Source organism: Saccopteryx bilineata, chromosome 6 (genome assembly GCF_036850765.1).
Source record: "Saccopteryx bilineata isolate mSacBil1 chromosome 6, mSacBil1_pri_phased_curated, whole genome shotgun sequence".
Lineage (NCBI taxonomy): Eukaryota > Metazoa > Chordata > Mammalia > Chiroptera > Emballonuridae > Saccopteryx > Saccopteryx bilineata.
Genome location: NC_089495.1, coordinates 17,695,891 through 17,722,549, shown reverse-complemented (window position 1 = coordinate 17,722,549; position 26,659 = coordinate 17,695,891). Strand labels below are relative to the sequence as shown.

Genomic DNA, 26,659 nt, shown 5'->3' with positions numbered 1-26,659 from the left:
CGTGTCAGTTCTCCATGTATATTCTCTCGTTCAGTCTCAGAGCCCTGGTGACCTGTCACAGTTAGGGCACTGTGAGCATGCTCCATCAGAGTCTCTAGGCTTAGAGCCCAGGCATCAGGATTTTTTATATTGATATCACTGTGTCCTTCTTCTTAGAAGTGAAGGATAGCCCTGGCAGGATAGCTCAGCTGGTGGGAGTGTTGTCCCCGAAGCACAGAGGCTGCGGTTTGATCCCTGGTCAGGGCACGCACAGGACAGATACGTGCTCCTGTCTCTCTCTCTCTTCCCCTTCTTCTCACTAAAATCAATCAATAAAAATTTTTAAAAAGTGAAGGATAAATTTTTACTCTAAGTACATATCTAATTTTGTTCTTTCACTCTGAAGACCGTTATTTTCATGAATTCTCCAGAAAGAACTCATTTTAGTACTCCCAAATAACAGTAACCAAAAAATCCTGACCTGCTGTAGGAACAGCCCAGTCAGCTCACCATGGAGGCGAGCTACAAGCCAGGTGTTCGAACTGGATGCACTGCTGCTTGGGTTTGGGCTTGGGGTTTCTGGGAGCTCACCTGGTGGCGCCGTGTTCCAGGTTATCCCCTGGCTAAAAAGACAAAGTGTCTGTGTCGCTCCAGTTCCCTGTCCCGAGGCCTGACGGCTCCCATGGAGCAGTGACGGTCCAGAAGCTAGCCCCGAGCACGGACAGACGAGCTCGAGTGCGTCCTACCTCCTCCAGGGCCTCCAGCTCCTCCTCCAGCTGCTGCGTCTCCTCCTTCACCGCCATCAGGTAGTCCGTGACCGACTGTCGGGGCTGCAGGCCCTTCTCAAAGCGGTTGTACATCCCACTCCAGAACCTGTGGGGGACGTGGGGCTGATGCTCCAGCCGTGTCCCCCCCCCCCACCGGCTCCCGCTCGGGTCCTCATCCCCCCTTCTTCATCGTCCTCGGTCCCTCCTCCACCCTCGGCCCCCCCTTCATCCTTGTCCTCAGTCCCTCTTCCACCCTCGTCCCCCCTTCATCCTCGTCCTCGGTCCCTCCTTCACCCTCGTCCCCCCTTCATCCTCGTCCTCGGTCCCTCCTCCACCCTCAGCCCCCCCTTCATCCTCGTCCTCGGTCCCTCCTCCACCCTCGGCCCCCCCTTCATCCTCGTCCTCGGTCCCTCCTCCACCCTCGGCCCCCCCTTCATCCTCGTCCTCGGGCCCTCCTCCACCCTCGGCCCCCCCTTCATCCTCGTCCTCGGTCCCCCCTCCACCCTCGGCCCCCCCTTCATCCTCGTCCTCAGTCCCTCCTCCACCCTCGTCCCCCCTTCATCCTCGTCCTCGGTCCCCCCTCCACCCTCGGCCCCCCCCTTCATCCTCGTCCTCGGTCCCTCCTCCACCCTCGTCCCCCCCTTCATCCTCGTCCTCGGCCCCTCCTCCACCCTCGGCCCCCCCTTCATCCTCGTCCTCGGCCCCTCCTCCACCCTCGGCCCCCCTCCATCCTCGTCCTCGGCCCCTCCTCCACCCTCGGCCCCCCCTTCATCCTCGTCCTTGGTCCCTCCTCCACCCTCAGCCCCCTTCCGTCCTCGTCCTTGGTCCCTCCTTCACCCTCGGCCCCCCCTCTGTCGCTGTCCTTGTCCTGCCCACCCTCCTCGTCCCCCGCTCCATCCTCGGTCCCCCCTCTGTCCTCGTACCTCCCCCATCCTCACCCCCACCCCCATCCTCATCTTCACTCCGTCCTCAGCCCACAGCCCTAACCATAACCAGACACAAATTCTGGGCTCAAAGAAGCCACCTACTGAAAGTAATCATTTCATGTTGGTATTTTTCTTGGGTCAATAAACTTCTTTTGGGGAGAGTAAATTCATGAATTTGTATATATGATACTGAATTAGAAGGCTTATAATATTCTAAAATAGACTGAAGTACCACATGTCAGTTACTACTCTTTTCTGTGTTTTTTAGTTTAAGAAAATGGCCCTTTGTTTTGAAGTAAACTTGGAAAATTAGTAATTGTATTAATAACAGCAGCAAAGGGAATCTTATTTTGAGGGTTTTCACCTATTTGTATCACAACCACCAAAGATTTATATTTGCATTTGCAGTGAATCCGCCCCCTTTTATCCTACACAACAGTGCAGCCGGAACACGACGAGAATGAGCAGTATTGTCACAGGAATCCGTAGGCGCTCTTTCCGCAGCAGCACTGAGGGCAGACAGGCACGGTGTGGCCCGCAGTTCCGGGAGCCGTGCGTGCGCTCAGCACCACGCGTGCCGACTGGCTGGTGAGACATTACCTACAGTGCAGTGTGTGTGTCAGCAGCTTCCAGAACTGCTGCTTCACACAAACCGTGGAGGCTTTTCTTAGTATGATAGAATTAGTATTCTGCTATAATTCTGAGGAAGCAATTAACTTGAAATAATTAACAAAAACAAATCAAGGAATAAGAGCTGTAGAGGAAGAAAAGCCGTGTGTGTGGGCATGGGAGGCAGAAGGAATGCCCATCCCAGTCTGTCTGTGCACCTGTCTGCTGGCCCCGAGCCGTCTGCTGTAGATGAGCTGAGAGAACGCGGCGGAGGACTAGATGTGTGTGCCTAGCAGGGGTCCCCAAACTTTTTACACAGGGGGCCAGTTCACTGTCCCTCAGACCGTTGGAGGGCCGCCACATACAGTGCTCCTCTCAATGACCACCAATGAAAGAGGTACCCCTTCCAGAAGTGCGGCAGGAGGCCGAATAAATGGCTTCAGGGGGCCGCATGCGGGCCCGCGGGCCATAGTTTGGGGATGCCTGGCCCTAGTGCATACCTAGTGGACCGCAGGGTACCCCCTTCTCTCCTCATCCCAGGATGTACAGTCTTACATCATTTCCACGGGGAAGCAGTTCCCCTCGGACTTGATTCAGCAGAGAGAGAAGGTAGATGCTGTTGTGACTACCACACTTGTGAGTCCACGGGGAACTTACAGGACCCTTGGTTTATTCAGTCTCCTTTCCTCCCGCCTTCCTTCCTCCCTCCCTCCTTCCCATCCTCTCTTTCACTTGTAAATAAAGTTACTTTCCATTTTACAGATGTTATTACGGAACATTAACTTCTCAGATAACTCCACGTTTAGGGGGAAGGCGAGGGAGGGCAGACACTGGCGAGAACTCCCAGGTCAGACATGTAAGCACCCTGCTCTGGGGTCCTGTGTGTCCAGAAAGCCGGGGGGCTCGGAATGAAACAGCGCAGGGCCGCAGTTCAGACCCCTCCCTGGGAAGGGCCCGGAGGGTCCCCTACCTGTACATGAAGTTGCACGGCGTGGTGGGGAGGCGAAGGGTCCCCTGGGTCTGGCTGTGACCGGCTCTAAAGAGAGGGTTCATGTAGTCGGCCCGGTTCTTCCACAGGTGAGCCCACAAGGAGTAGGTTCTCTCTTGAACTCTGTTGTGAAGAAAATAAGTCTGAAAATGACCTATTTTAGTTCCTATAAATAATAGAATGTAATATTAAAGCTCAAAGGGACCAGTAATAGTTATCTGAATATCACATGTCCCTGTTCTGTAGCAGGGACATTTACCATCTCCATGTCTTCATGGTACAGCAGAACAGTAATGTCAACTCCCCTGCTGTCTACACTGGCTTCACAAAATGTTTAATTCCTGTGTATAAAATAAAACTGCTATGTAATTTGGGTTTTTGTTTTTTTTTAACTAAATAGTTATTAAACTTTCATTATTTGCCAGGTACGTACTATTTAAAGGCTCCATACATTTTCTCATTTAATCTTTACTGAATTCCTGTGAGATATGTCTGTGTTACAGATAAGGAAACTGAGGCTGAGAGAGGTTAGTTTCCCAAAGTCACATGGCTGGTGAGTGGAACAGCTGGGATTCAAACCGAAACGAATACCATGAAATTGGCTAGTCTATGGCCATGGAGCACAGAGCTATCGAGGGACACGGGTAAGCTTGAAGGATGCGCTCTGCTCCTTTTAAATCATTACCATCTATCACTAATCACACTTGAAGTCCCTTGGAGAAAACAAACTAGTCTCTACTAGAAAAAGTCATTTTCTTTCCATTCAGAAAGTACAAAACTAATGGAGTCCACTTTATTTGAATGACCACTTCTTTTTTTTTTTTAATTTTTTTTTTTAATTTTTTTATTCATTTGTAGAGAGGAGAGAGAGAGACCGAGAGAGAGGAGAGAAAGACAGAAAGAGAGAAGGGGGGAAGGAACCGGAAGCATCAACTCCCATATGTGCCTTGACCAGGCAAGCCCAGGGTTTCAAACCAGCGACCTCAGCATTTCCAGGTCGATGCTTTATCCACTGCGCCACCACAGGTCAGGCTTGAATGACCACTTCTAAAGTTAAATCTGATATTATATGGACCACAGTTAAAATCTTTTAATTTTATGAAAATTTCAAAAATTTCCTCCCACTTGCATTTCATAAATCACTTCTCTGCTTTTAAGTTTTTGACTTTATAATTTAAAGCCCACTCCCTCTGGATAAAGGCAGTACAGTTTTAGTCTGATTAAAAGAGTGACTTCCGTTTCAGACTTGCTTTCCCAATTCTGTTATAAAGTACTGTAATCCGCGGGTTACATAGAGACACCAGGCAGGTTACAGAAGAAATTTGAGCAGTTTATTAATTAGCCGGCTAGCTACATGGGGCACAGTCCCAAATCATATAGGCCCTCTTACCGTCATGAACCTTCTTTTATACAAAATCAAGTACTGGTTGGGGTGGGTAAGGAGGGAGCATGGTACAATAGTCAATTACTAACAAGCTTACAACATTTAGCTATAGGATCTATTAAAAGGAAAAGGCATTCCCACATATTAAGACCACAAGATAACACATTAATGATAAATGTTTTACACACCCGGCAAAGACATTCCCAAATCTTCTAGTGTCTACCACCCATCCCTGTTGCCACAGCGAAATGTTTAGCTTAGGATAAGGAGAGAAGCTGAGTGAAATTACCTTTGCTAAAAGGGTTAGGGCTAGCTAGTCCTGGCTTGTTTAATTTACAAGGTTTATAAATATAAAGGATTTCAAAAGGGATGATTATTAGAAAGCATATAAAATGCTACAGAATGCAGGTTTTTCAAGCAAGGGGAGCAGGCTCATGATCCCTTTGTCCAGCGGTACACGTCACTCTCAGGACTCCAGGGGGAAGGAAAGTTAGAATCAGTGTAGGAATATTGAATTAAGATACATTCACATTGTCTCCTAAAGGCTCTTAAGGAAGGGGAAGAGGGAGTTTTCAGATAAGTTTTACTTTCTTTGCTGTCTAGCAAGTGGCCTCAGTCCTTCCAGAGAACTATAGTTAAATTATGATTAGTTACTAACTTTTGCTCCTTTAATCTCTAGGGTTTTTTTTTTCTCTTCAGAAAGAAGGGGTAAGGGGCCCAACTCTTCCTTTTAAAATGCTAATGTTAACAATTTTTGCAATTCCTTGGCACCTTATCACAGTTCTGTTTGCAAATCTTACAAGAACCTACCCACCAATGATGTCTGTTTCTGTTTAAGTGCAGAAGTCACCTTGACTCAAGGAAGTTTCAATACTAGTGTCTGTCAGGTCTGCCAGCCTGTGTACGGATTTCAGGAAGAAGCTGGGGGAGGAACTCGGGCCTGTCTTTGTCAGTTGTTTCATTTGTGAAGTAATATCAGGAAAAAGAAAAGAACTTGAATGTGTCAGTAGAGGTGTGTGGCTGAAATAGTCTTAAAAATTCTGAAAGGCCGTTGAAATTCTCAGTCATTAAGTGCTTTCACACACAGGTGGGACAGAAACAGACGCATGGGCAGAGACAAAAGTGAAGGTTCCGGGGGAGGGGGGTTAAGGGAAAGGAGTGAAGGGGACCAAATACATGGTAACAGTGTTTTCACTCGGGCGATGGGCACGCAACGCAGTGAATAGTTCACAGCTGTGGAGATGCACACCTTAAACATGTGTTCCTAAGGATCAATGTCACACCATTACATTTAATTTCTAAATAAATATTTTTTAATCTATTATGGATAAAAATTAAATAGCAAACCACTTACTTGAGTTCTCGTCTCTCCTTTTGGCTGTTACATAGGAAGTTTCCAAACTGGCAAGAATAAATGTGGTGTTGAATGTGAACCAGAAACCGCTCATTGAATTCAAATGCACAGGGAAACTGTTCCATTAACTGCCAGACACACTCAATGAACTGGTCAATCACTGGAGAGATTTCTTTTGGATCACCATCTAGATTGCCATATCTACAAAATAAGGTATTAGAAAAATTTTATAGCCTTTTTAAAAAATTAGCTATATATGCAAAAAACAATCACGAAAACAACCCCAGTTCCAAAGTACCATATTTCCCCATGTATAAGACGCACCTTAATTTGTGGCTGGAAATAATAAAGTGAATTACATAAAGTTATTGAACTCAAGTTTTAGTCATCATAATCATACCACTCATCACTGTCAAAACTCCCATCCCTTACCTTGTTCTCACCTGTGTCTGATGACAAATCACCATCTTCAACAATGAGCGCAAAAACAAACGCGAAAAAGCGGGAAATACAAGAAAATAATCTACAACCACTGCATAAGACACACCCAGTTTTTAGACCCAAAATTTTTCGAGGAAAAGGTGCGTCTTATACATGGGCAACTACGGTAAAGCTTATAAATCCAAAATGCAAAGAAGGTAATTTTAACTAATTTAAAATTCCAATGAATACACAGACAACAGTGTGATGCTAACCAGAGGGAAAGGGGCGGGGACCCACTGCATGGGATGGTGCGTGCATGATGCCGTGTGCACAGGATGCTTTATTGAGCTGGACACTTGAAACCTGTTTTGCGAACCAGTGTCACCCCAATAAATTCAGTTAAAAAGTCCAATTTTGCTCCTGGCCAGTTGGCTCAGTGGTAAGAGTTGGGCTGGCGTGCAGGAGTCCCAGGTTCGATTCCCGGCCAGGGCACACAGGAGAAGTGCCCGTCTGCTTCCCCACCTCTCCCCATCTCCTTCCTCTCTGTCTTTCTCTTCCCCTCCCGCAGCCAAGGCTCCATTGGAGCAAAAAGTTGGCCCGGGTGCTGAGGATGGCTCCTTGGCCTCTGCCCCAGGCGCTAGAATGACTCTGGTTGCAACAGAGCAACGCCCCAGATGGGCAGAACATCACCCCCTGGTGGGCATGCCGGGTGGATCCCAGTCAGGTGCATGTGGGAGTCTGTCTGACTGCCTCCCGGTTTCCAACTTAAAAAAAAAAAAAAATCCTATTTCAAGAGAAACTTTGTAATAAAGGTTTGTGTGAAGATGGGACATATTCACACTATAGCTACAAAAGAAAGTGTTAATGCCAGAGATAAAATTAAAGGAAACTTTCCATGGACAAAGAGCATTCTTTAATTCAAATTTTAAAAGTACATTAGAAGCCCTGGCTGGTTGGCTCAGCAGTAGAGCGTTGGCCCAGTGTGTGGAAATCCCGGGTTTGATTCCCGGCCAGGGCACACAGGAGAAGCGCCCATCTGCTTCTCCACCCTTCCCCCTCTCCTTTCTCTCTATCTCTCTCTTTCCCTCCCACAGCCAAGGCTCCATTGGAGCGAAGTTGGCCCGGGCCCTGAGGATGGCTCTGTGGCCTCTGCCTCAGGCGCTAGAATGGCTCTAGTTGCAACAGAGCGACGCCCCAGATGGGCAGAGCATCGCCCCCTGGTGGGCATGCCAGGTGGATCCTGGTCAGGCGGATGTGGGAGTCTGTCTGTCTGCCTCCCTGCTGCTTGCTTCACAAAAATACAAAAAAACACAAAAAAATAAAAGTACATTAGAACTTTTCAAGTAAATCTTCCACTTTATTTTAATTAATTAATTTCTAGGGGGAAAGTGTAAAGAAATATCTAAGCAGCTTTAAAGTTTTTCACTTTTGCACTGTTTTGGGGAGAAGGAATAAGAAAGGTAAGTTGAAAAAATCGTGGGGCCCTGGCAGCTAGTTGCTAGTTCATGGTTAGAGCGTCGTTCCGATACACCAAGGTTGCAAGTTCAATCTCCCATCAGGGCGCAGACAAGAATCAACCAGTGAATGCATAAGTAAGTAGAACATCAATTTAATGTTTCTCTCTCTCTAATTAAAAAGATTGTTGCTTCCCAAGTTTCTGGAGATACTTCTATTTTAAAAGTGGTATTAAAACTTGTCATAATTTATTTCCATGTGACCACAGATTCTAATATACCTCAGAGAACCTTAAAACTCTGCTTTCAAGAGATCTGGACTCCCATAAAAACTTAATAAATTGAAGAAAAAAAAAGGAACAGAATCTAAATGAATACTACCTAGTCCTGTATACATTATTGTATGAATTGTAGAAAAAATACAAAAGGGGTAATTTGGGTGCCAACAAGTGTAAAACCATACAGAAAAAACCTCTTCTCAGGAATAGTCAGTTTGAGGAACAGAAAAAAGCAAGGATCAGTTTAGGGGGTTTTCCAGGAGTAGAAGCATTAGAAATTATCAGGAAGCTTCTCAAAAGTCAGTTCTACTCCACTTAAAAAAAACCCTGTAGCTTCAGGGAGGGTTGCCTGATCGACTCTTTCCTCATAAAACAGTCATCCAGTTAGTCTTCATTCATTTCTGTATTCTTGTCCATGTGTCCTCCATCTTGGAGTCTAACTGCCTAGCAGAGGGAGTCAGTAGAGCCCACAAAATGAACATAATAATAATCTTTAAAAAGTTAATTTTTTGGAGGCATTAATTCTCTCATTTGTAAAATGGAATCATGTGCTTCCCTGGAAAAATAATTATAAAAATCAAATTCCACAAAAGCACAGGATGAATGTTCAATGCTAAATACAAAACAACAAAAATAAATACAGACAGTTCCATGAATTTAAGAGTTTCTTTCAGGAGACCATACTGAAACAGTCAAAATGGATATCAAAATATCTAATTGAGTTCTTAGTGGGCAGCCTAAATTTAAACTGTAGTACCGGAGGACTGGAGTACACCAGCTACAACACATACATTCAGAGATTAGAAAACACCAGAACATGTCGGATTATCATCAACGTTAACAAAATGAGGCTGGTGTCTCTAACAATAGCTTCTGTTTACTGAGAGCCTGATGGGGGCCAGGCAAGGAGTCAGGTTCCTTACATGGACTTGTTACAAACCCGTGCTATAACCCTGGGGAACAGGAACGTAGCCCCTTTTCACGGATGGGAGACCAGTGCTCAGAGAGGACAGAGGCCCACGGCCACACAGACTGGACCTGGAGCTGCATCTGTCTGGCTCCAGAGCCTGGGCCACTGTCCTACTTTCCAGAGAGGTCACCTATGACGCACATGCCTCAAGACAGACCAAAGTGACTCCCTCAGGTATTTCACAACTTGCCGCTTACAGTGAGTGTCTGCACTTCCAAAATGGAGTAATTTAGTAAATTCTTCAACATTAGTTCTTACCAAGAGCAGTCAGTTACAGCTTCATTTCTCTGCAATACAATGTATACAACACAATTCTAACTAAAGCTGTTTTCCCTCAGTTATTTGATTTTTTAAATTCAAAACATTTTTAAATATCTTACCTATGATTAAACTTATGACCAAAGGAAATCCAGTCCTTTTCAATTAATACCTACACAAGAAAGAATATAAATATCACAGAGGGAAGCAAACCAGGAAAAATACGAGACCACAACCAGTAATGTTGAAGGACTCAGATTCTTGGAGCAGGAGTCACCATCCTGGGTAACCTGCAGTGAATGAGCTCTGGTGGCCCTCCAATGTAGAGATGCACATTGAAGGGAAAACTGAGGGTCATTCATAGGAAAATAAATGGGAATGGGTACATGAAAGTGTTATCACCACCCCTGAGCGCTTTCTATGAAGCACTGTTCATAGTGCTTCTTATATGGACTCATTTCATGGTGGGGCAGGTAACACCAGTCTCCTTTTACAGAATGGGAAACTGAATGAGAGTTTAAATCCTCGCCTAAGATCACACTACTAAGACATGGTGGTTTCCAACAAATAACTTAGCTCGACACCCATCTCTTCACTAACATGGGATACTGCCTCAGCATAAATACTAGCCTTTTTACAAGAAACAATGAGGAATGTTTTTCAGTGAATCTGACTACACTTTAGGAGAATTCTAAAATCCAGTGATCTTTATATTAGAAGGATTCTAAAGTGATGGGGATGTATTAGGAGTTTCAGCCCTGCTTTGGAGTTAGGGGTAACATGAGTTTATAATTTCAAATTGTCCTGATTTTAAAAAAAATTTTTTTTCAAGTAGTACAAAATAATCCTATTGATATCACCAATGCTCTAAATTGGCCAGAGGTTAGACGTTTCCCCTTTAAAAAATATGGAGTGGTTGAAGTTTGTCCTTGACAACTCACAAATTTAATGGGCCACAATCAGAGTCAATGGTGGTAAAGGCTGGGGCAAAGGAGAGAGGCCCCGGGCTGGTTTATGTGACTCAGAGTCCTTCCACTATCAAGTACAAATGAAGGGCTCCAGCCCTCCTAACTTCAGTCCCGGGGAGGGGCTTGAAACCGGAGTGGCAGCCGGGAGACTCAGTGCTGTCTGTTCGGGACTCTGAAGGGAACCTCCCCTTCCTCTTGTCACAGAGTGTCAGCACGTATTACTCAATAAAGGAGGTCTTCCGGCAGAGACATGCATCAGGGCTCGTCTGTCAGCATCTAGCCCTAGCGTGAGGTCAGGCTACATGGAGCACTTGCCACCAAATCCTACTTCCAGAGGCAGGAACCAGGTATGTCCCTGTTGCAAGGATGTCCCTGCAGTCATTTCTAGAAAATGGTTCCAGCTTGGCCAAAGCTTCACCATTCCAGACAACTATACAAATATTCTGCAGTTGAAGACAACATGTCACATTTCAATACCTAAAAGGCATAAAATCTAAGGATGTACTCAGAATGTCAGCAAAGACTACCCAAACACTGAAAATTTCAGTGCTGTCATACAGAGTTGCAAACTTAAAAAGCAGTAAGTGAAAACGGTTTCTTCCTCTCAAGGACTTTTTGCATGCTCAGTGTAGAAAATTATGTCTCCCAATATTTTTTTGAAAAGTGTTTTCTGTTACATATTCACACTACCTCAAACTTGAAATACATATGACACAACAAATGCTGTGTACAACTTACTGTTTTATAAACTGCTTACTAGATTTTTATAGTTCCCCCAAAATCCACAGTCAGTACCATTGGTTTTTATTCAGACATCTCAGAAATTCACCCCTTCACTCCAAGCCTATTCCACCTTTCCCCTCTAATTCATCTTGCTGATTTACTAAGAGAAACATAACAATGATGAAGAAAGACTTGTCAATACTCAGCAACAGACAGGTGCATTCGTTCAGCGCCCTACGTGGGAAAGTGGCCGGACATCAGCACTCACCATGAAGCCCTTCAGGGTCCGGTAGTGAGGATCCAGCAGCAGGCTGGCCAGCGAGCACACCTGCGCGGTCCTGTCCCAGCCGTCGGAGCAGTGAACGAGCACACTCGCCCCTTCCTCTGCAACTGCCTGAGACACGGGGGATGCAGAGTCAACACAGAACGCCGGGCCACACGAGAACTTGCATCACAACTACGTTTGGTTTAATACTTGGAGAAACCAAAAAAACAACTGTCCGTTCATTTCGTCTTCCTGCCTCCCTCTAATTAGGGCAGAGTCAAGGAGTGGTCTGGCACTAGTAACCTAAATGAATCTGGTATTCTTCTGGTATATCAGGTATCCTTCCCTAAAATATGCCAGATTACAGTGGGTCCTTCCCACTCTACCCAGGACCCCCACCCCCACCCCAGGCCGCAGCTAAGCGCAGGTGCTGCCTGCTAGGTAAACACTGCCGTGACATCTAGCCCGCCTCCCAGCCCCCTTCTCTCTGGGTTTCCACCTTCAGCCTTTGCAGTGATAAACTCTGGCTCTCCGGCCCTGGCCGGTTGGCTCAGCGGTAGAGCATCGGCCTGGTGTGCGGGGCACCCGGGTTCGATTCCCGGCCAGGGCACATGGGGGAGGCGCCCATTTGCTTCTCCACGCCCCCCCCCTTCCTCTCTGTCTCTCTCTTCTCCTCCCGCAGCCGAGGCTCCATTGGAGCAAGGATGGCCCGGGCGCTGGGGATGGCTCCTTGGCCTCTGCCCCAGGCGCTGCAGTGGCTCTGGTTGCGACAGAGCGACGCCCCCTGGTGGGCAGAGCGGCGCCCCCTGGTGGGCGTGCCGGGTGGATCCCGGTAGGGCGCATGCGGGAGCCTGTTTGTCTCTCCCCATTTCCAGCTTCAGAAAAATACAAAAAACAAAAAACAAACAAAAAAAAAACTCTGGCTCTCCTGCTGGCCTCAGCCATCTTCAAAAGGAAAGGACACAGATATGACAAATTGTAAAACTGAAATTAGAGAGAAGGTTTAGAACCAAGGAATGAATCCAGAGTTGGAGGAAGAGGCAGAAAACAAAAATTTTTTTAAATTATAGCAGCAAGTGTCTGCTAAGAAAAGAATTTCTATTTGCTATCCCAAATGCACAAACTTTCAGCTGAGTATTTTGACAGGAACCATGGGGAAGCGGAGACTTTGTCATAGCCGCCATCACTACCTGCAACCCTGCTCAGATTCGTTCGGGACTCCCACGCCAGGATGAAAGCTCTGTGAGAGACCAGGCTGGCTTACCCACTGCATCCTCAGCACGGAAAGGTGCGGGCCACTAAATGAGTATGTTTTGAATAAATGAATTACCTAATTAAGGGGTGCATAATATGTCAAGGAAAAGACTTCGTTGTCTTTAGGTATAAATCTAAAAGGAATTTATGTTAAAAATAAAGCCCACTGAACAACAACATAGACAATGCATCCAAAATCAGCTTGTATGAAAAGACACTTGCAGCAAGAGTCTTCCTGTGGCAGAATGAAACCCAGCTACCTGGTTTAGGAACATGACTTTTGCTGAATGCCATCAATTTAAAAAGAGGACTGTTTACAAAGAAGAGAGCCTCAGGGCTCCAACACTGGAGTGGCTCACATCTGGATGTACTCCTATAGAGAATTCTTCCCTCCATCTAGGGCCGCGCCTAATGGCAGAGAAGAGCCTGTAAATATTTTACCCCTGGGCTGCTGTGCAGACATATATACTGTGAACTGAGCACTGACCTCTCTTCGGGGAAATCCCACCCTCAGAGGGCAAACCTGGTGGAGGTCTGCAAAGCAGCTCCCCCCCCCCCCCCTGTCCCCCCATCGTGGCACAGCATGGGGCAGTGGGCGGGGTGGAGACAGGGTCCCCACTCTGAAGTCAGACTGTGGTGGCCAGCGGCTCTTCGCCTGTTTTCTCTGCAGTCACACACCTTGGCAATGAAGAGCCCTGCGTCCATGATGGCCTTGATGTGCCGCAGCCAGCCCGAGCTCTCCAACCCCCACAGGAAGTCACTCATGGAGGGAGACTGAAGTTCACACACTGCAAGAAAAATCATGTTACAAAAGCAAAATAAAGGCACTGTCATTTTACATGTGATCATATTCATGCGAGTAAAGTTAACGATTACTTCATTGTTGTCTTCTCTGGAAGACTTAGTGTCCAGATAAATGTCCAAGCTTACTATACAAGATTCTATTAAACCACTTCAAGTAAGGCTTCTATCTTCTTTGGCCATGGGGGACGCTGTATCTGTTTAGATGTATTATAGCTGTAAAGTTGAAGCCCCAATTATAATGAAAACCATTGACTGTTAGCCCCAGGCCAGGTCCACCAGAGCAGCTCCATCCACCCTTCCAGGATAGAAAACCTGCCACTAAGGAGAGTGAGGAGTCTACGGAGGAAAAACAGTCACAGAACCCACTCCAGCTCTTTCCCAATTAGAAGGCATCAGCCAACCACTTCAGTTTGGGACTACTGTAAAAACACAGAACAGTTATCCTGAAAGTCTTAAATGGAAATACTCAAACTCCTCTCGTCAACTCCGCCCCAATAGGAGTAGAGCCTGTGAACTTCAAAATGAGACCATGGACTTCTGAACTGCTTCCGGAAGAGCTTCAAGTTAGGGGTTTTAGTTAACATAAAGCATGAGAGAGCTGTAGACTCGTGTTCTCACTACATACCACTGATAGCACATTCCAAGTACGTACTCACGGACTTTATACCTATAAAGCCCTTTGAGGAATTCTATAAATGAGCCAGTGAAAATCAAATAATGTTCCATAGAATTTTGTTTAAGGGTATGTTATTGTCCTCTGTGTCGCAGGGAGAAAGGGCCCTATTTTCTACTCCCAACCCTGTCAGTAATTAGCTGGTTAATTTTTCCCAAGTCATTTCAACTGTTAGCCTCAATTCCTTCATGTTTAAAGCAGGGAAAGTGAGCCGTGGCTGGGTAGCTCAGTGGATAACGCCTCGACTCGCATTGTCAGAGGTGGCAGGTTTGACACCTGGTCCGGGCACGTACAAGAAGCAGTGAGTACAGAACTAAATGGAATGATTAGGTCAGTGAGTTGATGCTGTCCCCCTACTCCAAGGAGGTGTACGCAGTTGTGTCTCGGTACCCTTTCCAACTCTATACTCCCAGAGTCAACCCCGTTAACTCTTGAAGGATTTGGAATACATAGTAAGCATTAATGACCATATTTATTTATCAGGTATCCTTCCCTAAAATATGCCAGATTACAGAGGGTTCACTCATACTTCCTGCAACATAATAGCCACCAAAACAGGACAGATGACAAGCAGTAAATTCTGAGTCACAGACGACAGCAGTGACAAAGGTGATAACACTGAGATTTCCAGCGGAAGGCCTTACTTAAGAACACCATATCATGAATACGTTTACACAAGATTCCAAACTCTTCTTTCCCAACACCTACACCGAGCGGAAGGCCTCTCTGCCATGGATCTGGCTGGGAGCGCTGTCTCTCTGTCCTCGGTGACAGTGGGCCCTTCCCACCATCCCGGCAGGAAAGCCCTCAGTAAGCACAGCTGCCCAGTCCAGGGAAAGGTGCTGCGCGCTCCCAAGGGCATGGTGTCCTGTCATTCAAATGTGTTGTGAAATAAACACAGGAAAATTGAAAAAAGTAATCGGCCACAGTGACTTCAGAGAAGAAAAAATGATACAAATCAATCCCATGTTTCCATGCCATCCTGCTGCCTCTTCCCTCAAGGGGAACGTTTCCAAGCAGGTCTGTGTCCCTCCACTGTTTATGTTACTGTGTGAGCTTAGACTTGATCTCGCTGTGCCTCAGTTTCCTCAGCTGCGAAGTGGGGATAATAACAGCGCTGACATCGGAGCGTTGTTTTATATGCTAGCCCTCATCTCTGCTATCCTCAAATTTTATTTTTCATATGTATTAAATATTTACATAAATATATATATATAGCCTTTTGCAACTTGATTTTTTTTTCAATCAATATTTTATTTTTGAGACATAGGATGTACTTTCATTCAACAGCTGTGCAATATATCCCTCTCTGAATTTATCTCAGACTATTTACCATCCCACCGCTGTGGTAGTTGTACACAAGAGTGCAGCAAACAACCATCTGTCTACAATCTCCTTTAGAAGAATCTCCGTGCACACACGTTTCTGTAAGTGAAACGGGAAGGTCTGAGGGTCCGTGCCTCTCCGCTGTCTGCTGTCAGCCGCTCTCCCCGGGGCGCCCCGGGTCACCCCCTCCCCAGCAGTGAGGAGTGAGGGGGACTCAGTCCCTTCCCCCGTCCTCGCTGACGCTCTCAGTTTGTACTGTCTGATTTACTGTCTGATTTCTGTAAGGATGTTCCTGCCAGTTTGGGTTTTTCATTTCTTCTCTCTGGATGACTGTTATTTTGTAAATTGCTCACGTTCGCTTGTCTGTGTGCATGACTGCATGTGGTCTCTCTTCCCTGATGGGCTTTCTTCACATTCCTGGTGACCTCTGTCCTTTTATAGGTAAGTGTGAGGCACAAGCAGGCAGGCTTTCTTAGGCTGGGGGACAGGGGTGGGGGGGATTTGGTCAGTCTGGCCCCCAGACTCAGGATCTGCAAGTCCCTTCTGAACGGCTGTGGCCCCAGCGAGGGGTCCCCCAAACACCTGACTCAATCAGACCGGATGCTGGTGTCCTCAGAGCAGAGTTGGGAGGGAGCCATGGGTGTCATTCTTCCTACACAGAAGTCTGCTTAACCCCGCCTTTTGGGCCTGGTGTTCCCTGCCCCCTCTCCCAGCTATGCCTGCTGTCCCTGGGCCCAGGGCCACCACTCACCCTTTCCAGAAACTCCGTCACTCACTCTTCTCCTGTGGACGTGTGGGAAGGGCTGTCACGGGGCAGCGATGGTGAGGGAGGCGGCTGGACCCTGAGGAACACTCGGCCGGTCCTGCTCAGAGGACCTGCCCTCCCTCACACCAGCGCTCCCTGGGGACAGACAGCTTTGGGCTTCCTCACAGGCCCACCATCAATTTCAGCTTTTTGGAATCTGACTAGTTGTTACTTAATACTACTCATCCAGCTGTTTTGTGGCTTTAAAATTTTAGTTGTAGGCACCTCTTCTCCCATTCTCTGGCTGTTTATATTTTGACTTTTTTCCCCACTTCCTCCTCGTGGTGGGGGCAGAACAGGAGGATGGGGTAGGGGGTGGGGGTGGGGGTGTAAAGCCAGTAGCCACGGCCACCATCACAGCCGCTCGGCCCATGCAGGTTTGCATTGGATTCGGACAGTCGGTAAAGAAACAACAGAGCCAAGAACTGGTGGGCCATCATCTTAAATCCTAGCTTGCACCCGGTGGGCAAGTAAAAACACACACTGGGCTCCAAAACCCACTCATTCAGTGCTCACAAAGCTACTGACTTATCTGAGTTTCCTAGAATCAAAGGTTTCTAGCTCACCAGACTTATTCACCTCTGTTCCCCATCTCCTTCCTTCTCCCTGCACAAACTCTGCACAAACTGGCTTCTCACTCAGCACTCCACCATCTTGGCTGCTTCTCCTCTCCTCCACATGGCCTTTCTCTGCTCTCCTCTCTAATGCTAATCTCAGGAACCGAGAGAGCAAGCTCCTGGTCTACCCCACTTTATAGTACAGAAATCAAAACCTTTAATCCAATATACAAAATAGGGAAGTCTCTAATACAAAGTCACTTATCTGAGGCATGATGGAATTGCACCACCCCACATCAAAAAGAGTGGGAAAGGTTTAGTCCTAAAACCAAGCCCCAGACTACAAGGATCCTGCCTGCCCACAGCCCGCCCCCAACACACATTAATATCACCTGGGCTACAGGCTTCCACGTGGGCAGCACCATCTTTAACAAAGTGAGCATAATATATTTTGTCTGCCCAATGGGGAATGTATGCATCAGGGTTTAACTGCAACAGGCACAGCACAGCAGGTCAAACTCGGGAACTGTGTGAGGCAGGAGTCAGGACAAAGATGCCCTACGTGAATCTGAGCCATCCAGACAAATCCACTCACAGGTCCGGTCAAGGGCACGAGCTCCGGTCAGATCGTCCAGCAGTCACATCCCGCTCTGCCCCCGCCCAACGCTCTCACCTGCCGTGACGCCCTCCAGAGTAAAAGGGGGGTAAGACACTTCCCCCAGTAGTTGTTGAAGGTTGAACTGCAATAATGCATGTAAATTATGCTGGCAGACAATTAACAAATGGTAGCTATGACAGACATTTTCTTATTTGATCTTCCAGCATGGTGTATGTCTGAGAGGGAGGAAGTATTAGACCCGCTCGAACCTGTAAAAGCGGAGGCTCAGAGAGATTGAAACACAAGATAATCAGTGGTAGGAGAGCACAGTTCTAATGATGAACAGGTGTGCAGTTTCTGACACTATGCCTTGCCTACCGCGATGAGCTTAACTAGAAATAACAACAACAGTAAAACTTAAAGAGTGCTGACCGGATGGCAGACCTTCTTCTAAGAGCTTTATATATAAATAATAGCTTTTGAATCTTCATAGCAATCACATGAAGAAGGTACTCTTATTCTCATCTTAGAAAAGCGAAACCAATGCAAAGAGAAGTAACTTGTCCAAGGTCACCGGCTGATGGGCAGTGACGCTGGGAACCGGTCTACTTCCAGAGTTCATTCTCTTAAGTAATGGCTCTCGGTCTTGTTATTTTTCAGAACTCACACGGGGACCAATCTCAGTGCTCCATGGCCCCACACACTATCAGTTTCAAGGCCGTGCGTATTATCACTTTATCCCTTAGAACTGCACCATCCAAGGGGTAGCCACTAGTCACATGTGGCGGTTGAGCACCTGAAATGTGACATGTCTGAGCTGAGATAAAGCGTGTCTCCAATTTCAGACTTCGCAGGAGAAAACAGACTGTGGCATGCCTCACTGATAGTGTTCTACACGGATGACACGTTGAAACGACATATATAATTTTGGACATACTAGATTAAAGACAATGTATTATTAAATTAATTCATCCATTTCTTCTTACTTTTTTTTTAATGTGGCCACTAGAAAATTTAAAATGACAAATGTCGCCTGACCAGGTGGTGGCGCAGTGGATAGAGCGTCGGACTGGGATGCCGAAGGACCCAGGTTCGAGACCCTGAGGTCACCAGCTTGAGCACGGGCTCATCTGGCTTAAGCAAAGAGCTCACCAGCTTAGACCCAAGGTCCCTGGCTCCAGCAGGGGGTTACTCGGTCTGCTGAAGGCCCGTGGTCAAGGCACATGCGAGAAGGCAATCAATGAACAACTAAGAAGTCGCAACACGCAACAAGAAACTGATGATTGATGCTTCTCATCTCTCTCCGTTCCTGTCTGTCTGTCCCTGTCTATCTCTGCCTCTGTAAAAAAAAAAAAAAAAAAAAAAAAAAAAAAAAAAGACAAATGTCTCGCTCACTTGTGAGCTCCATAAGTCTCTACATCACGGCCCGCTTTAGATTGCTCAAGGAAGATGAACCTGGTCAGAAGTCTTCAGACATTTGCGCATGTCCCCTGCGCTCACTGCTGAAACGGCGTGCCCACTCCCGCACCCTCGGAATAAGGTGGCAGGTGTGGGAAAGGGCCTGCTCACCTTTTGGAAGTTGGCAAAGGGGCGCTCAGGAAGGGGAGGGGGAGAGGGACACTAGGGGAGGGGAAGGAAGGGAAGGGGAAGGGAGGGAAAGGGAGGGAAGGGGAAAGGAGGGGAAAAGAGGGAAGGGAGGGAGGGGAGGTGGCAGAGGAGAGCAGGCTCTTGCACTGGGGAGCCTGCGAAGGCAGGTCACGGGGTTCCAGGGAGAATTGCCTTAGAGGTCAGTGCCCCTGGGGCACACGCCCAGAAAGCCACGGGCCAGGGCGCACTCCCGCAGATCTGCCCCAGCTCCAGGCAAGTGCACCTGTCTGCACAGACTGCTGAACCTGCAGGCCCCCAGGTAAAACTCAGCAACCCCCCCTGCCGGTGGAGACTGTCCCCGGGGCCACACCAGCAGTACTTCAGGGGTCCTCCGAGCAGCAGGCTGGCCTCAGCCTGCGCACTCGGCCTGCGCACTCAGCCTGCGCACTCAGCCCAGCGCCCAGCGGGAGGCACAGGAAATTCCTGTACCTTCTGCGAGCTCTCGCCACTCCCTGGGCGCCTGCTGTTTGGTCTTTCTGCCTAACCCTGGGCCTTGACCCAAAGTGCTCGACATCATCCCAAAGTACACACATTCCTCCACGTTCGGTCCCAGGGCCCCACTGCTTCCTTCCAGCCGTCCACAGAGGATGTTCTCTTGCAAACGGTCTTTCTCACTCAACAGGCCACACTTTCTGGTTGTTATGGCAGGGCTTACGGCAAGTTGGCATTCTCATTTATTAAAAAAATAAATAAAAAGTGACCAAGGAGCCTGAGGAATAGCTTGGCATCTACACCCTTCGCTCAAGAACAAATGGTCCTGCTCACCTTGTCTTCCCCACAAGGCAGGGAAGTGACGGCAAGTTAAAAATAAAGACACCAGGCTTTCCACCTACCCTGCGGACCACCCGTGCCAAAAGCAGGGCCGGAATGGTGGCTCACAGGACAATGTCCGGCTGGGGAGAAGGCGACAGTGCTCACAAGCAAGGGCCCAGCACACAGCCACGGGTCAGCTCCCCTCTGTCCACACTGAGCACGGCTCCCTGTGTGACCTTTCTGTTTCCAGGAGCATTAACGCGGTGGCCGTGAGGTACGATCACCTCACCAGGTTTTCCAGCAAGGTGACCGCTGACGGTGCACCCCCCCCAACACTGAGTGGGGTGTTAAAAGCAAACAACTGCACAGGTGATGAACACAGGGACAGGTGGGGGGACACTCGAGATGGGAACAATCAGTGCTTAAAGTTTTAAATATAAAACCACTGGGTTTGTTTGGATGAACTCAGGATAAGGCAGAAACACTGATTTGTTCACTCTGATTGCCAAATCCAAACCAATATTGACACACCATGGTGCTGAACAAAGTTCATTTCAGCTGACATACAAGGCATATGGTACACACTACAGACAGCTGTACCACGCAGGAGGAACGCCCAGGGTTCATGATATTTGTTTTACAAGAAGGGACAACTTATCTCACAAACATATAGAAACCACTAATTATTATATGTCATACATTTTACGTATGTATGAAATATGGAAACTAAGAAAATATGAAAATTACTTGAAGGAAAATAAGCCTCCGATGACCTTCTGGCGTATTTCTTTCTCTCACCACTCTCACTTCTGCCTCCACAGCTGCTGGGTGGCCGGCGGCGAGGGTGCAGAGACAGGCCCTATCTGAACCCTGGGGGACTTTCCTGCCGCCTCAGATCCAGAGCTGAAATGTACACGGCCCCCCTGTGTGACCAGGCTCGACACACAGATGAGCTCTGCTGATGCAAGATTTGTCCCTTCCGCATTTTGGAATCAAGCCCCACGAAATGGTCTTCAGAGACCTGGCAACATGACGCTCATCCCGCAGTGAACATCCTAGCGGGTGAAACCATTTGAGGAGGGCTTGGTGACGGCCTGAAAGACGGGGCTGTCCAGGTGAGCCTGTTTCACAGCCGCCCCCCTCTTTACTTTGCTCGCCCTGTGACACAGAAGAAAGCTCGGAGTCCTGCGGGGACCTTCACTCAGTCTGTAGGGTCAGGGGCGCTCCGGCCCCAACCCTTCCCGGCCACCAAGGACCCTCTCTGTAGAGAACCTCACAGGAGAGATCTGCGTCTTCACCTCTCCGCAGGACACCACCGAGATGGAGGATTACCCTTTAAACAACACCAGCTTCCTTCCTGGTGCCGTTTTCTGAAATCCCTACACAGTAATGCCATGAAAACCAATTCAGTGAGCACACACACTGAGCCAGGAGGGACAGGAGCTGACCTGAGGCTGGGTTTAAGGAATGCTCGAGTCTGAACAGGAAACCCAGAGCAGACGGAAACAGGGCCGTCTAGACTGGGAGACGGTGCCGAGAGACCAGGGCGTCGGAGGGATAGGCAAGTTCAGCGGTGTCCACGGGAGAGAAGGCCCGGGAGTCAGGGAAGATGAGGACGCTGGCGGCGACCCACTGCAGAGGAGGACTGAGCAGCCCGGCCATGGCCTGTAGTAGGTGCGGCCTCAGTCCACACTCATCTCAGCAGCCAGCTGGCTGCCAGGACCCGCTCGCTCCTCAGATCTCAGACTCCACTGTGCCTGGCAGGCAAGCGCTGAACCAATTCATCCCAACCACCGCTTCATGGAGAACATCTCACCTCGTCACTAAAACGAACGGTGCCTATCTTTAGTTTCACGGGAGACACTTTCTCCTGCAGACACTCCTTCTGTGAATAGGCCAGGTATCCAAAATTCGCTGTCATGGCTAACAAAATACAAAACAATAATTCTGAGGATATACATTTTCCCATTAATCTTTGAATTGGCTCAGTGAACATGAAGGTAAAGCAGAATTAGGACCATAATCACCACTGTTCTCTCATTAAATCACTTTGTTTTCTCTTATCTTTTTCTTTGGTCATGTCACCCAGAGATGAAGTCTGTAGCTCTGTCATCCAGTTAAAACATCCAGCCATTCCACTGACCCTGGAGAGTCCTCGGTGACATCACTAATTAGCAAGCACCACCTTTTCTTCCTGCCATGATTGTGGGTCTATATCAAAACCTGTCACTTCACTTTGTATTAATGAACAGAGTATTTTTCTATCCAGTGCCTTCCACAGAGACTCCGAATAACTGTTTGATGAACAGATGAATGTCTGAAATAATGATGGTAGCTCCTACTTACTATGTACTCACTATAAACAGGTATTGTGCCTGGCACTCTACGTGAATTATCTACCATCCGGAGTATTATTTCCTCCCAATTTTCCAGTTGGAGAATATATACTCCACTACAGCCAGCAAATAATAGAGCTGGAGTCCAGTCGACAGCACAAACACCCAAAGGGTCATGCTCTTTCCTCTGTCCCTTAGTGTTTAAGATATTCTTGTCTTAATCAACAGATAGCATCCAGCCCTCTATCAGCCACATTCTACATCTTCTTTCAATACCACAAAGAGCAAAGAAGGCACTCCTGATCCATTTCTTTCCTCCAACGACCACGAATGGGCAACTGGTGACACTGACATGACAGACCGGTTGACCTGGCAGAACACTCATTAAAAAGCCTCATAACTGGCCCTGGCCGGTTGGCTCAGCGGTAGAGCGTCGGCCTAGCGTGCGGAGGACCCGGGTTCGATTCCCGGCCAGGGCACACAGGAGAAGCGCCCATTTGCTTCTCCACCCCTCCGCCGCGCTTTCCTCTCTGTCTCTCTCTTCCCCTCCCGCAGCCAAGGCTCCATTGGAGCAGAGATGGCCCGGGCGCTGGGCATGGCTCTGTGGCCTCTGCCTCAGGCGCTAGAGTGGCTCTGGTCGCAATATGGCGACGCCCAGGATGGGCAGAGCATCGCCCCCTGGGGGGCAGAGCACCGCCCCTGGTGGGCGTGCCGGGTGGATCCCGGTCGGGCGCATGCGGGAGTCTGTCTGACTGTCTCTCCCTGTTTCCAGCTTCAGAAAAAAAAAAAAAAAAAAAAAAAAAAAAAAAAAAAAAAAAAAAAAAAAAAAAAAGCCTCATAACTGTAGTGCTATGCGAAGCTATCCACTTCCACTCTGATGGGATGTTGCTGAGTTCTTAGAGTAATAACCAGATTTTCAGCCAGGTCTCATTGGCTGTCTCATCTAGTAGGTCAGTAATCTGAAGAAATGAGCAAGGGTAAAAAGTCAAAATATGGAGAACTTAGAAAAGATTAACCTTTACATAGCCTTTTCTTAGCTCATATCTGGTAGAATTTTCATAGTATAGATTTATAGAAAATGTAATAGGAAATACTTTAAAATGAAAAACCAAAATATGAATTATCTAGAATGGGTTGAATGCCTCCATTTCTTGGTCAAATTAGCCATCACCTCACAAAGACAAGAGATGAGGAACAGAGTGTCAAACAAAAGGGCATTTGAACTGATAGCTACAACCCTAACTCCCTGAGCAGAGAGAAGTGTCATGGCAATTCTGGAGCTGGCTGTGTTAGGATTGTTCTCTTTGAGACTCTGATGTGCCCAAGACAGTGGCGGGGAGGCCCGAACAAGGAGTTGGATCATCTTAACACTCACTGCAACGGTGCCTCCCATGACAAACTTGAAGTTCTCTGCCTTCAACAGTCCTTCCTATGTCCAACAAATAATCGGGCCTCCAGCACCTTCACACAGAAGCAAATACATATCAGATATGATCGCTGGGGCCACAGAGCTTTCTCCACGGTCAGTGCCCACAGTTCCAGGGCACAGGACAAAAGTGGTTCCAGTTGGGGGGCTGCTACAAGAATTTAATCTTCCAGTCCAATCTGCCTGGCTTTTCCCTGTTGGACTGCCCCAAGTGCTGAATGGACAGTGGGCCTTTGTTCCGGTGCTTGGGAACCGCTCACATCTGATGGCCTTCGGGCAGAGGTCAGTATCTCCGTAAAACAACTGGCTGAGAAAACACCCACGAGGCCTGGCACGTGGCTTATTAGCTTATTTTTATGAACTTGTGTTGCATGGACCATATCACAAGACAAGCACTTCCAGGCCTTGGAAGTTGGGCTGTTTTCCTCCATGTCCCTTGAATAAAGGAATTAAGGAAAGTCACCATACGAAGGCACATGACCTGTCACATACTTGCCCAGCTAATTAATCTAAAGCCCTTTAACTCATTCATTTTACTCAGCTTAAAGTACAGAATTGCTTCCCAAGAGAAAGCATAATGCACAATATAGGGGGAATCACTTCATGGTTTGCAAGGAAAAATTTTGAATTGAATAAGTCTGTGAGTTAGAGTTGATATATTTCTTACATTATTTTACAAATATCAAAAATAAGATTTATTCATGTTTCCTCAGAGTTGAAGGCAAGAACTCAAAAGTAGGTCGTAGGTCAAGATACTTTCTACCCAAACCACAACCTAGAAAGGCCATAAACGGAGGCGGATTTCACGGCGGATGCACTGGGCGCGCCCTGGGCCCCGACTTCTGAAGGCCCCGCAAAACCCCAACTTTACATTTTTTTCTAATGACACCAAGTTTGGTTTCATTTGTGCAGTTTGAACATTAAAGTACATAATTTTTTTTTTTAAATATGGTTAACATGAATTTTTATTTTTTCTATTTCTCTTTTTTAAGGAGCCCAATATTTTCTTCTGTGCCTGGGGCCTCACCTGACCTTAATCCTCTCCTGGCCATAAAGCCAAATGGTAGAGAGTGCAGCGCCTGGACTCATGCTAATTAGGAGGAGATCCTGGTTCTACACTTTCCTGTGATGAGCTTGCACAAGTTTCTTGCCACTTTGCCTCAATGTTCTCACCTATAAAATGGGAATATTAAGAATAGCTACACCATGAATGCAATGAAAATTACTTGAATAAATATATCTTAAAATATTAATGTTTGTACATTATGAGAGTATAAAAACATCTTAAAATGTTAAAACAGACCAAACATTCAATCGCTCTATAGCCCCGTGGGGGGCAGGAGTTATTTGTGAGCCTGTATGATATCGAAACAACAAATCAACAAGGGTCACAGCAACGTGAGGAAAGCACGGGGCTCTAACTCGGCTGTGTTACATCACACTGAGAAGGGTGTGTTTTTAAAAATGCAATATAAAAATATATTTAAAATATAATATACCAGACTCTGTAAGCAGAGCGAGGCATGCCTTGGAGAAATAACCAGCCATGTTTTGGACAGCTTACGGAAGTCACGTGGCAGAGGACTCTTAGCAGCCTGTAGGACCTCGGGGTGGCCTCCAGAGGGCAGCCACCAAGCTCAGGCGCTCGTCTGAAGTCTGCCAGCATCCTGAATGAGCCCGGAAGTGGACTCTTCCGCATCTAGGCATTCAGATGAGAACACAGCCCAGCGACCCACTGACCCCTTAATTGCAGCCCTGTAAGACCCTGGGCAGAGGGTCCTGGGTGCCTATTTACATATGAGACATGTCCAGACTCCTGACTCACAGAAACTGTGAGAGGATGTGGACTGTTGTTGTTTTTTAATGTGTATACCAACCATTGAGAATACATATAAGAAAAAAAATTGACCATTTCTCCTTCCATGCTAATCCAAGTATTTTTCTGGGCATTCTCTCCTGGTCTTTCCTCATAAATATGATTTACCATATAGCAAACCAGAGTATTCGTACAATTTTACAGCCTGAATTTTTCACTTACATTACACACACTTTCCCATGTTACAATATACATATACATTCTTCACATTTCTAATTTTTTTATGGATATATCAAGAGATGGAGCAAAATTATTTTATCCGTTTCCTATTACTGGGCATTCCTGTGGCTTCCAAAATCCTACTGTTATAAAGAAAATGCTGCTATCAAAACAGGCACGTTATGTCTTTCCTTTTCCAACAATATTTTGGATTAGTCACTAAGGGGAGGCAATCTGGTAAAAATATACTATGTCTAAAGTCTTTAAATAAAATATATTATATTATGTCTCTTTAAGCCATTTAATGACATCAGAAATATCTGAAGTACCAGTTTTATCACATTCTTTTCAGAATTAGATATTTTACTTTTTTTCTTTTTTCCTTTCTTTTTTTAAGTGAGAGGAAGGGAGCTTGTGGGACAGACTCCTGCATGTGCCCTAACTGGGATGCACCTGGCAACCCCTTCTGGGGCCGATGCTCAAATCAACCAAGCTATCCTCAGTGCCTGGGGCCGACACTCAAACCACCTGAGCCACTGGCTGCAGAAGGGAGAAAAAGAGAAAAGGGGAAGTGACAGGGGGAGAGAAGCAGATCGTTGCTTCTCCTGTGTGCCCTGACTGGGAATCCAAACTGGGACGTCCATACAACTGGGCCGATGCTCTAGCCACTAATCCAACTAGCCAGGGCCCAGACAGTTTCCTTTTTAAAAACTAAGTGAGTTTTGCCTGGATAGCTCAGTTGGTAGAGCGTTGTCCCTATAAGCCAAGCTTGTGGGCTCAACCCCCAGTCTGGGAACATACAAGAATCAAGCAATGAATGTATAAATAAATAGAACAACAAATCTATTTCCCTTAACTTCCATTTTTTAAATTAACGGAGCAAGTTTAAATGTTCTTCTATATGTTTGTTTCAACTTCTTGCTTCCTTTTTTAAAATGTATCTTAACCTGAGTTGTCTGACCTCCCCGGGACTCTGCTCCTTCCTCTGTGAGTGTCGCTGACGCTGCACACCGCACACCACTGCTGTGAGATCCAACAAAACCAGAGGGGAAGACACCGAGGAAGCCTGGCACGTACCTGGCTCACTTTTTAGTTCAGT

General features: G+C 47.0%; 1 protein-coding gene across 2 annotated transcripts in view; it reads right to left on the bottom strand.

Moving 5' to 3' along the window:
• Nucleotides 1-26,659, bottom strand: part of MTMR7 (myotubularin related protein 7) — a 96,163-nt gene that overhangs the window by 7,322 nt on the left and 62,182 nt on the right. For both annotated transcript variants that reach the window (XM_066234552.1, XM_066234553.1), the window contains 6 exons: nucleotides 13,279-13,388; nucleotides 11,350-11,475; nucleotides 9,513-9,562; nucleotides 6,008-6,208; nucleotides 3,252-3,392; nucleotides 726-852 (listed from right to left, as the gene is read on the bottom strand). In XM_066234552.1, coding sequence (XP_066090649.1) covers nucleotides 726-852; nucleotides 3,252-3,392; nucleotides 6,008-6,208; nucleotides 9,513-9,562; nucleotides 11,350-11,475; nucleotides 13,279-13,388 — 755 coding nt within the window. The remainder of the gene's footprint in view (nucleotides 1-725; nucleotides 853-3,251; nucleotides 3,393-6,007; nucleotides 6,209-9,512; nucleotides 9,563-11,349; nucleotides 11,476-13,278; nucleotides 13,389-26,659) is intronic.